Below are 12,927 nucleotides of genomic sequence, written 5' to 3' on the forward strand. Positions count from 1 at the left end.
CTGTGATGTTGCAGCAAGCAGGTTTCTCAATGCATTTGTGTACAGTACATGTCCATGTGACAATAAACTCAACTTTGACTTTGTTATTTTAAAGTCAAAAGTCAATAGATTTTGGAGAGTAGAAGCAGTGTTGATTGTCTTGCTGAGAAGCACAACCATTGGATTAGTTCAGGCGAGACTATTTGGCACTATGGTGGTGGAATTAAATGGTCTTGGAATAGCCCAGATATGTGAACAATTGAAAAGGTTTTAGTTTCTTTGCTGCATCACCGATTAGTTATACCCATGCAGGATTTGGAAGTGCTTAGCTCTGTTGATAAATATCTGATCGATTGTTCAGTTGTACTTTTACCAAGAGCTGGGAGAGGAGCCAATTATTTAATGAAGCAATGTTGAAATTACACTGAAATAATGTTGGTTTTAGGTATTCACTTAAATCTTGATTGAATTGAGTTCAGTGCTTTAGTAATTGTTTGTATTCATGTATCAGAGGTATGAGAGATGGTGGAAAGAAATAGGAAATTTGTTTTCTTTTGTTAGAAGCATTCCTGAGATTAAAAAACGTGTGAGTTGCAATTCAACAGCTCTTTTTTTACGCAGCTCATTTTAGTGATTGTCCCACTGATTCTCCTCGCTCTGGTAGCATCTATAAATTTTTTTTCTCTCTGCTTTTCTTTGTGATAAGTTTGTGTTGGTCTATCTCAAAGATTCTGCACAATTTTCCTGCAGTAATCGAGCTGATTCTCATATAGGGTGGAAATTAGTTCTGAAGGTTTTTAACGTGTTGCTGGTTTACTAAATCACTTCAAATATTATGTATTGTCAATTCATCAATGTGATGCATCTGTCCAAACTCATAGAATCCCCTCTCAATTTTTACAATCTGTACTGGCTGTGAGTGTGAATTGCTCGCTTCATTTGGTTTGGTCATGTTGAGCACAAGATTGCCAATTACATGGTAAATAGATATTTAGATTTAGCTGGACAGTTTCTGTCTTAATGACGACAGGAAATTATCAAAGGAAGATAAATGAGTTGTGAGCCCTGTTATGGAAGGTTCAACCACTAATTATATTGATTCATCAATGTTATGATTGAACAAAAATCATCAACATATTGGGTTTTCCAACAGCTGCTGTCCATGTCAAATGTGGGGTTGGAATTTAGAAATAGCTGCATGTACAAATTGACACTTCATTTTCCAATTACCAAATAGAATAAAATTAATTATCACTGTTCAAGTGTTAATCTAAATGCACTGCTACTAAAGTAACCCATTTACTAAGAATGTGTAACCAATGGAAATTCAGAACTTTCCTCTTTTAGCAGTCAAAATAATAGCATTTTGATTTTGGTGGCCTCTTATTCCATTACAAAATCAGGCAAAGCACTGCCAAACTTTCTGCCAATTTTGGCATTTACTCATTGCCAGGACAGACCCTATCCCTTGTCTTTCCTGCCTTTTGCTTAGAAACACTCTGCTAACCAAAACCCGGTCTTCCCCAAAAGTCTCAGATATACGCTTCTGTCATCAACTTCCCTGCCTGTCAATTTGTCTAGCTGTCAGATGGGAAAGATTAGAAAGATGGTATGAGGTTTGGCATAAAATTCCACCAATGTTTCAATAACTTCAGGAGTTATAGTTTTCTTTACTCAGAATTGCACACCCCCTCTAGATAACCATTAAGTCATGGTAACAAAGCAATTCAGTCAACCAATCGGGTATTAGAAATTTTTCCTCACAGGTTTCATCATTTTCAAAAGGTTTTGTTGGAATAAAGGATTTAATGTATGAATCATGGACTACATTTACATCAATCTAAACTCAAATTATTTTAAGTTATTATTTTCAGGCTTGAGATAACTGTGATTCGAAAATCATCGCATAGTTAGACAGTGAGAAGTAAATTTGGTCGTAACTTGAATGATTAGCAAAGACCTGCAGGAAAGCCCTTGCTTTAAGCTTGTGTAGTATTTGCATGCTTTGTTCACTTTGTTGTCAGACTGTTTAAATTTCCGTGCTTTTCTTTCAACTCTATGCTTTGGAATCTGCATGTTAACATTTTTACAGACCTTTCCCTTAGAAGACTAGGTTGTTGGAATGGAAACCATAAAAGGCATGCTGTTTTGACATTTTCAAGTTGCACACATTGTGCGTACTTTCAGTTTTGAAAACAAATACAAAAGTACTTGCTAACGCTTGGTAGTTTTTCAGCCAATGAGCCTTTCATCTGGTCCCTTTGTGAATGATTAATATTTAAATCAGCTCCTCTTGCTTGTCCAGATCTTGAAAATAGAGTTGTGAAAATAAAGTTGTCACAAAGTGACACCTAAACCAACAAGCGGGGCTGCTTCACAATGGCACATTTATTTCCTCAGCATTGTATGGTTGTGTTTAACGATTTCTGTGCATTTTCCCCATTAATCTGCTTCCCTTTGAAGTGCAGGTAAAGCTCGGTTGATACCGGTTTGATTTAGAGCACTATGGTGAAAACATCAGGCTCAGATCCTTGGATAACAGTTTAAAACTATTTTTTACTGTGTGTTTTAAAGCATGTCTATCTCCAATAATATTTTGCTGTAGTATAAAGCTTATAAAATATAAATCATGTTAAGTTTTTCGCTGACTGTTCTTGATGTGCTGTGGGCACATTAATCTACAAAGTGCTTTGCTACAGCAAAAGAGGAATCTGGTTTTGTTTAAAGGACACAGATAAAATTCATCAGTATGAAGAATGCCGGTAACAAAGTAAACAAAATCTTCTCATCTGGCAGTAAGCAGTATGGAACTTCACGTTATCAAGCAGTTTATTTCTTGCAACAACTGGTTTAGTTGTTTACTCAAATATTTAGCTAATATTAACAGTGGCTGCTGTCTTGCATGACCAAAGAATTCAACTCCGCTGAAAATGTTTTAGAAGGAAATGTACTCATTCGAAAGTGTATTCAATATTAACTGTTGGTGCCTCTAGGGTTTTTATCTCCACTAAGTTTCTTTTCTCTTATTTCTTTTACTCTGCACCTTCTCATATCTGTAGGAACCTGTTTATTCTTCTACTTATTCTCCTGCACTTTCTGCTGCCCATAAATGTCAGTACGTTATGCATAGTAACCAGGTGAGCAATGGGTTTCACCCTTTGCATGAGTTAAGATGCACTCCTCTACCAAATAGTTCACTGTTGCTACATCCATTTTGACCAGCTGTTTGCAGGCTTCTTGTAATCAGCAATCAAAACATTATTTGGCTTTTAGACTAATTGTCAAATTGGATTATATATCCAGATTTTTCTAATAAAAGCTGTTCAGTAATTGCTTATAAAATGATTTGTTGCTGCTTTATGTAAAACCAGAAAAGCTGCCTTAAGTTATTGTAAATCATCCCCTCGCCACATAATTTTTAGATTTAAAAGTGTCACAAAATTTGCATCCAGGTAAAATTGAACCCATAAAGCTATCTGGGGGGAAAAACATTTAAGCATTAGCTTTCGAATAGAAATGTACATTTGTTTTGCGTTTTATGGCTGCAGTATAGTGATCTGTATATTTAAGTCCACCATTGTATGGTGAGGTGAGCTGATTATCTTTCCCTCAGCATCCTGAATTGTGCCCGAGGTCACTGAAAACACATGAAACCAAACGCTCCTCTCAAAATATCATATTAATGTGTTGTTATTCTCAATACTTTGCCATAGATGCAATGTATTTAAAAAATCAACTTTCCAGCAGTTATTTAATTAAAATGGCAAAATTTTAAGCCACCTTTAATGTAGCTAAATTTAGAACATGATTTTTTTATATTTTTGGAAGTGGGCAAAATTATTTAAGTGCTAAAAATGTGTTTTTGTTGGTTCTTGCTTTCTCTTCTTTCTGCAAGCCATATTGAGTTTTGTGGCACTATCTTCTGCTCTTTTCCTTTCCTTCTGTTTTCATTGAAGGTCATTTCTGGTAGTCCCAGAGAAGCAAGTCCTCAACTATTTGATGAACGCCATCCTTGGAGGTGGAAGGTGAAAGAATAGACTCTTAGATAATCTTCTTTCTGAGAGATGTTCTAATTGAATTAAGAAAAAAATGATTTGCATGAAACTGCTAGTAACCAGTACTAAACGCTCAGAAAACTGCAGTAAGATCTCTGCACCAAACTATAAACAATCCATATTTATGTGCAAGTCATTTAAGTTTAAGTAAATCTTACTTGTATATTCCTGTAATTATTATTAAATCTTTCTAATCAGTTCTAAATTTCCACTCATATTTCTGGAAGTGCTCACGTTTCCAATCTCAACAGCTAACCTTAATCAGTGAGATGCAACTGTAGATATCTTACAAATATTCCAAGTTTTACAGGATTTAAACATGCAGCATGAATGGGGGAGAAAAAGTGAAACCAGTCCTCCATACAAGTGTTGTCTAATTCTTCGGTGCCCTCAAAGTACTTAATTTTGTAGAGTTCTCACATCTTCCCTACAACCGCATGGGTTCTCCCGGAGTGCTTTGTTTTCTAGCACATCCTGAAGATGTGCTGGTTGATAGGTTAATGGGCTTCTGTTTATTGTCCCTAAGATGTGAAGCGTAAGAATTGTGTGTGGGGTGAGGGGGTGCGGAGTGAGGAGGTGCAGGTTGCAGAAGCAGAGTTGATGAAAATGGGTGCCTGGTAATCCAAAGGGCATGTTCTGTCCTATGTGACTCTCTGAAGCAGAGGCAGGAGAAAGGCATTCAGATATAATACGACTCTAATAATGACCAACAAATTGAATCTTCATCTAAAATGAAAGTGAAAATACAGGAAACACTCAGCAGCCTATCTGACATCTGTGGAACAGTTGACATTTCAGAGCGAAAACTCTTCATCAAAACTGGAGAAGAAACATCTGGGGCTGCACTACAGGGTGGGAATTATATTTCCATAGGTATAATTACGCTGTTGGTGATTCAGACAATTGCATAAGCATTTCTGAGGCTTCATTTGAACCCGAGCTGCAAGTTGCAGACAGCATGGGATGTCATCTGATGCCTTCCAGTTTTCAAAGGCCAGAAATCACATAGCTTCTCTATCATTCAGATTTGTTGGGGTGAGGTGTGAGGAGCCAACTTCAACCTGGGGCTGAAGTTGAATTAAATAGATTGATGCACCTTTTTTGAGTGAAACGAATCACTCCAACACCCTGGACCCCACAAGTACTAACCTCAACTACCAACAGCAACCCTCCCCTACTCAGCCAACTTAAGGTGCTGAATGCCTCATATAGCTGGGCCAAGAGGAGGTGGTACAACCTTCACCCAGTTGCATGTAAAAGTGGCCGTTGAGTTCCTGTGGCCAGTATGGCCCTGGTCTTCATATATGAACAGCCTCTTTGCAACAGGAGTGCTTCGACTCTGAACAACAGCTGGGAGGCTAGTTGTCAAACACTGGCTTAAGTACTGCCGCTCCCCCAAACTCATCAAACCTAAAATTCCTCTTAGCAACAGCTGAAAATTGTCACTATAATTTTTTAAGCAAGTTGCTGCCCATTTATGGAATTAACTTCACTGAGGACTATGTTTGATGATTTCTACAGGGAAGGCTTCGGTTTACCATTGCTAATGATTTAGCACTTCTGAAACATTTCAGATGTAGAAGCAGCAGTAGTGGTTTTTTTTTTAAAAAAAAGGATTTTTAAAAAATCCTGTTCAAATCTGTTGCAGAAGATGCTGTGTTTTATAGCAACAGTTACATTGCACATTGCAATGGGCTTCATTCACACCAAGTCATATAATGCAAACAATAAACTCTACAAGGAATGAATTCCTGCACTAGGCATTACGTACAGAGGTCTCAGCAGTCCAGGGAACATCTGCAGTTAAGCAAAGTTAATGTTTCAGATAAATAAGTATTTTTCAGTGTAGTTTTATATTCGCCTTAATGCAGTTGGTGCTAGAGCTCTCCGAGATTCAGCAAATGCTGTGTTCTCTTTCCAGACTGTTTTGTGTGCATTTTAATAACCAATAAGATTTTTACCATCGTCAAGATGATGAAATTCCTACTAGAAATTTGTAGTGGTTTTATACCAGAAGTATGTTTCCTGAAAAGCAAGTAATTAAAAGTGATCTGATAAATGTTGCTTTTTATTACCTTTTGAGAAGGAGGCATATTGTTTTAACAGCAGCTGGAGAATGTATTGCATTTAATGCTCCATTAAATATATTTCTGGTGTGGTATTAAAGCCAAGTGGAAAACTTGTGGATTTATTAACCTTGGCAAACCAGTCTCATAGAAACATAGACAACCTACAGCAAAATACAGGCCCTTCGGTCCACAATGCTGTGCCGAACATGTATTAACTTTAGAAATTACCTGAGTTTACCCATAGCCCTCTATTTTTCTAAGCTTCATGTACCTATCCAGGAGTCTCTTAAAAGACCCTATCGTATCCGCTTCCACCACCACTGCTGGCAGCCCATTCCACGCACTCACCACTCTGCGCTTTTAAAAAAAAACTTTTACCCCTGACATCTCTGTACCTACTTCCAAGCACCTTAAAACTGTGCCCCCATGTGATAGCCATTTCAGCTCTGGGAAAAAGCCTCTGACTATCCACGCAATCAATGCCTCTCATCATCTTATACACCTCTATCAGGTCACCTCTCATCCTCTGTCACTCCAAGGAAAAAAGGCCAAGTTCGCTCAACCTATTCTCATAAGGCATGCTCCCCAATCCAGGCAACATCCTTGTAGATCTCCTCTGCACCCTTTCTATAATTTCCACATCCTTCTTGTAGTGAGGTGACCAGAACTAAGCACAGTACACCAAGTGGGGTCTGACCAGGGTCCTATATAGCTGTAACATTACCTCTCAGCTCTTGAACTCAATCCCACGGTTGATGAAGGCCAATGCATCATATGCCTTCTTAACCACACAGTCAACCTGCGCAGCAGCTTTGAGTGTCCAATGGACTTGGATCCCAAGATCCCTCTGATCCTCCACACTGCTAAGAGTCTTACCATTAATACTATATTCTTCCATCATATTTGACCTACCAAAATGAACCACCTCACACTCATCTGGGTTGAACTTCATCTGCCACTTCTCAGCCCAGTTTTGCATCCTCTCGATGTCACGCTGTAACCTCTGACAGCCCTCCACGCTATCCACAACACCTCCAACATTTGTATCATCCCACGCTATCCACAACACCCCCGACCTTTGTATCGTCCCACACTATCCACAATACCCCCAACCTTTGTATCGTCCCACACTATCCACAACACTCCTACCTTTTCTCCAATGTAAATTTGAGAAACAGGCAAAAAAAAATTGACCACATTCTTGGGAAGAATGATGAAATTCGCCCTAAATGAGAATTTACCTTGCAGCTATTTTGGTGTGTGTGCAATGCTCAAAGGGTTAATGCATTTTCCAAGCCTGATAATTTCAGAGATTAAATGCTTTGACAAATGGTGAGATTTGCTGACAATAATGAGCGTTCCTTCATCATAAGACAACCCTATTGATTTTAAATGTACAATGCATTTCAAATCTGAGATTTGCCTTTTCTTATTTATTTTCACTTCTGTCCCTTATTTTATTCCCATTGCCTTATTAGGATATTGTGGAAAAAGTCTTTTTGATTTATACTTTAATAGATAAAAATGATTATTAAATAAGTTTAATGACCTTCAACTTGCTAAATTCAGCTGCTGAGCCTCATAATTGGCTTATTGAATTTGCAAATACATTTTGTTTTAATATAACATTTGGGAAAAAAAGTTGTAATCTTAAAAAGTAATTTCTACCAATCATATTGTTTCATTTTCCTTAATCCAAAATAAATGGAACTTTTGTTAAGAACATGTATTGATCAAATCAAATAAGCAATGTCCAGCAGTGTTGCATTCGAGCTGTTCACTTTGACCTGTCCCACATTTATGATGGTCTGTTGCAGTTCTGTGTTAGAATATAAGTGGGGACTTGCCTCTCCACATGTTTGGGTCGAGTCACTTGTTATTTGAGAAACAAAAGGACTTTCATTAATAAAGAGGGGAGTAATTATGATGGCCTTAAAAACCTAATTCCTCTCAGTAACAGATCCAGGCGAGGAAGGACAAGTAGGGGTCAAGCAGATGAAAATAAATGTTTAAAGACAAGTAAATAAAATATGGAAAACATAATTCTGGCTTTTTCAGACCGATAGAGCAAGGTAACCTCGTTTTGCTTTTGGTGCAGAAGCCTACTGCAGTCCCCAAAAGGGATTACTTATGCATTATGTAATCCAACTAAAATATTAGCTGCATCATCATCAATGCATTGGTGTGCTTATTAAAGTGGACCCTTGCTTTCCCTTACTTTTAAGACATAATAACAGTCAGTGCTGTATTATTAGTGTAACACAGCAGCAGAAATGTGTGCATTAATTTTCTATTAATAAAGCATTTTGTACAAATAGCATTTATATATTTCTTCCGATACCTGACTCATTCCTGCTGTAACGCAAGTGAGCTGTTTACTTCACTCTGTACACTTGAAATTAGTGATATTCAGTTACTGATTACTGTTCTTTTTCAAAACTGATCTGTTTTGGACTATTTCAACTTGGGTAGTGATGCAGATGTTAAAAATTTCAAAAGCTTCTTGATTTGTATTACTTTGTGAAATACCCACTTATTCATTGGTCAAAATTTATACTGAAAAATTTATGTCTAAAGAGTTCAGTAGGATTATTCAGTCATTCTGTAATCTTGGCTGAGTCAACTGATGTTCCAAGAAAAGTTATGCTATTTAACAAACTAATGCTTACTTTTGAGAACATGTAATGGTATGGGGTGGCCGGTGACTGCACATGAAAGCATTAAAGTGTTGCATATACTTAATTCATTTTCAGAAATGCTCATATTTCAATTAGTGTAAAAGTCCACGTTTAATTTATATAAAGTAGGTAAATACATTAACAATTATATGTAAATACATTTGCCATCTTCAAGTTGTAATCTTGGGTTTGTAAACAACCCGCAGCCAAATACAGTTCTTTGCTCTAATTATGCCTTTTATGATTAACCCAGAGAGTGACAGGTGAAGTGGAAGCACAAATGACAATTGAAGAAAGGAAGCAGCTTATAACAGCACGGGAAGAAGCCTGGAAGACACGGGGTAGAGGAGCGTGCAATGATTCCTCTCAATTTACTGTAGCTGGAAGGATGGTAAAGAAAGGTCAGTTTCTTCCAGCCATGTTTTAAAAAGCCTCAAGACATCCCACAGCTAATGAAGTATTTCTGAACTGTGTTGTAATAAAGGAAATTTGGCTGTGCAATCAGTAGCTTGCTGCACCTGTTTCATTACAGTTAAACAAAATCAAAAGGTAGATGAAGGATTTTCCACCAATGCGTTTGTAAGTTGATAGTCTCCTCTAACTGCATATTATTCTTTCTTAGAGTCATGGAATCATAGGAAAGTACAGCACAGAAACAAGCCCTTCGGCCCATCTAGTCCATGCCAAACCATCTAAACTGCTTACTCCCATCGACCTGCACCAGGACCATAACCCTCTGTATCACTTGCACTGGCACCTCATTCCACACTCTCATGACCCTCTGAGTGGAGAAGTTTCCCTTCATGGTCCTCTTAACTTTTCACATTTCACCCTTAACTCATGATCTCTCGTTGTATTTCCACCCAACGTCAGTGGGAAAAGCTTACTTGTGTTGACCCTATCTATCTATGCCCCTCATAATTTTGTTTATGTCTATCAAGTCTCTCAGTCTTCTGTATTCCAAGGAATAAAGTCCTAACCTATTCAATCTTTCCATGTAACTCTAGTCCTCCAAAACCCGCAACGTTTTTCTCTGTAATCTTTCAATCTTATTTAAATCCTTCTTGTAGGTAGGTGACCAAAATTGCACACAATATTCCAAATTAGGCCTCACCAATGTTTTATACAAGTTCAACATAACATCCCATCTCCTGTACTCAGTACTTTGTTTTATGAAGGCCATTGTGCCAAAAGCTTTCTCTACGACCCTATCTACCTGTGTCACCACTTCCATTGAATTATGGCCTGTATTCTCAAATCTCACATAGGAGATTAGTGGGCAAAATTAGGGCACATGGTATTGGGGGCAGAGTACTGACATGGATTGAAAATTGGCTGGCTGATAGAAAACAAAGAGTAGCGATTAATGGGTCCCTTTTGAAATGGCAGGCGGTGACCAGTGGGGTACTGCAGGGTTCAGTTCTGGGACCACAGCTGTTTACAATATATATTAATGATTTAGATGAGGGAACTAAAAGTAACATTAGCAGATTTGCTGATGACACGAAGCTGGCTAACAGTGTGAAATGTGAGGAGGATGTTATGAGAATGCAGGGTGACTTGGACAGGCTGGGTGAGTGGTCAGATGCATGGCAGATGCAGTTTAATGTGGATAAATGTGAGGTTATCAACTTTGGTGGTAAGAACGGGAAGGCAGATTATTATCTAAATGGAGCCAAATTAGGAAAAGGGGAAGCACAACGAGATCTGGGTGTTCTTGTACATCAGTCACTGAAAGCAAGCATGCAAGTACAGCAGGCAGTGAAGAAAGCTAATGGCATGCTGGCCTTCATAACAAGGGGAATTGAGTATGAGAGCAAAGAGGTCCTTCTGCAGCTGTACAGGGCCCTGGTGAGACCATACCTGGAGTATTGTGTGCAGTTTTGGTCTCCAAATTTGAGGAAGGACATTCTTGCTATTGAGGGGGTGCAGCGTAGGTTCACAAGGTTAATTCCCGGAATGGCGGGACTGTCATATGTCGAAAGATTGGAGCGACTGGGCTTGTATACTCTGGAATTTAGAAGGCTGAGAGGGGATCTTATTGAAACATATAAGATTATTAAGGGATTGGACACGCTGGAGGCAAGAAGCATGTTCCCGCTGATGGGTGAGTCCAGAACCAGAGGCCACAGTTTAAGAATAAGGGGTAGGCCATTTAGAACGGAGTTGAGGGAAAACTTTTTCACCCAGAGGGTGGTGGATATATGAAATGCTCTGCCCCAGAAGGCTGTGGAGGCCAAGTCTCTGGATGCTTTCAAGAAAGAGATGGATAGAGCTCTTAAAGATAGCGGAATCAAAGGTTATGGGGATAAGGCAGGAACTGGATACTGATTGTGGATGATCAGCCATGATCACAGTGAATGGCAGTGCTGGCTCGAAGGGCTGGATGGCCTACTCCTGCACCTATTGTCTATTGTCTGTCTATTTGTTCTACCACACTCCTCAGTGCCCTACTGCTCACTGTGTAAATCCTAACAAGTTAAGACCTCACATTTTTCTGCATTAATTTTTTTCTCTGCCATTTTTGAATCCATTTTTCCAGCTGGTCCGGATCCCACTGCAAGCCATGATAGTCTTTTTCACTGTCTATGACGCCTCTAGTCTTGGTGTCATCTGCAAATTTTTTGATCCATATTATCATTCAGATTATAGATGACAACCAACATCGGACTCAGCACCAATCCCTGTGGCACACCGCTAGACACAGGCCTCCAGTCAGAGAGGCAACCATCTACTACCACTTTCTAGCTTCTCCCACAAAACCAATGTCTAATCCAATTTACTACCTCATCTTGAATGCTGAGCAATAGAACCTTTTTGACTAGCCTCTCATGCAGGAGATTGTCAAGTGCCTTGCCAAAGTCCATTCAGACAGCATCTACTGCCTGCATCAACTTTCCTGGTAACTTCCTCAAAAAAGATTGGTTAGACACGACCTACCATGCACAAAGACATGCTGACTATCATTAATTAGTCCATGTCTATCCAAATACTCAAATATCCAATCCCTTAGAATCCCTTCCATTAACTTTCCCACTACTGATGTCAGGCTCACCGGCCTATAATTTCCTAGTCTATGTTTAGAGCCTTTCTTAAACAGCAAAACAACATTGGCTATCCTTCAATCCTCCAGTACTTCACCTGTCACGAAGGATGATTTAAATATCTCTGCTGGGGCCCCAGCAATTTCCGAAGAAGGCAACACCTTGCCAGGCCTGGGGATTTATCCACCCTAATTTGCCTCAAGACAGCAAACACCTCCTCTTCTAATCTTTATAGGTCCATGAAGTTGATGCAGTTTTGCCTCACTTCTATAGACTCTGTGTCTGTCTCCTGAGTAAGTGAGTGATTCTGCAGCTTTTACCTTTATTGCTTTGTACAAAAAAGTTATTATATATTGATAATAAGATAATGATATGACCGTTCACATCCATACCAACTTTCAAAGCAACCTCATCAATCCCATTCCCCCACTTATTTTCCTATAATTTATCCTTTTTCACAAGTCTATCCACTCCTCGATACCATCTGTACCAAGGGAAAATTACACTCGTCAATTAATTTATCAGCCAGCGCGTCTTTGAGATGTAAGAGGGAACTGGTGCACTGGGTTAAAACACACACTGTCACAGTGCAACATGCAAACTCCACATGGAAAGCACTTGTCATGGTCAAAAATGCGTCACTGGGGTTGAGAGGGATAATAAATCAGCCATGATGGAATGGCAGTACAAACTCGAAGGGCCGAGTGGCCTAATTTTGCTCCTCTATCTTATGATCCTATGTCTTAAGGAGTTATCAGGCAACAGCACTCCCTACTGTGCCAATGGCTGCTTTAAGGAAAGAATTACATTTTAATAGTTTTACCTGTTCTCCTCCCCCCCCCCTCCCTTTATATCCTCAGTCTTTAGTTTGCAGTAGTTTTCTGCCAGAACAGGTTTTCCACATTTTATTCCACATTTAAAGTTCTCAACATTTTCATCTTAAATTTTTTACAGTCTTCCCCTCATACCTCATATTCAGATGAGGGTCAATCTAGTGGGTCTTTTCTAAATTGTTTTCAGTATGTAATATCTCCTTACACCTCTGACAAAACCCAACACAGTACTCATTGACTGAAGCAAATGCACTGTGAACCTGGCCATT

The 12,927-nt window shown here is 38.9% G+C and overlaps 1 protein-coding gene across 29 annotated transcripts in view; it reads left to right on the forward strand.

Moving 5' to 3' along the window:
* The window catches only part of svila (supervillin a), a 279,438-nt gene that overhangs the window by 212,756 nt on the left and 53,755 nt on the right, over positions 1–12,927 (forward strand). For 22 of the 29 annotated variants that reach the window (XM_072253924.1, XM_072253940.1, XM_072253926.1 and 19 more), the window contains 3 exons: positions 3,039–3,116; positions 3,936–4,004; positions 9,035–9,182. In XM_072253924.1, the coding sequence (XP_072110025.1) occupies positions 3,039–3,116; positions 3,936–4,004; positions 9,035–9,182 (295 nt within the window). The remainder of the gene's footprint in view (positions 1–3,038; positions 3,117–3,935; positions 4,005–9,034; positions 9,183–12,927) is intronic. The other 7 variants (XM_072253937.1, XM_072253945.1, XM_072253946.1 and 4 more) reach the window with 2 other exon arrangements.

Source organism: Mobula birostris, chromosome 3 (assembly GCF_030028105.1).
Source record: "Mobula birostris isolate sMobBir1 chromosome 3, sMobBir1.hap1, whole genome shotgun sequence".
In the NCBI taxonomy this organism is placed as follows: domain Eukaryota; kingdom Metazoa; phylum Chordata; class Chondrichthyes; order Myliobatiformes; family Myliobatidae; genus Mobula; species Mobula birostris.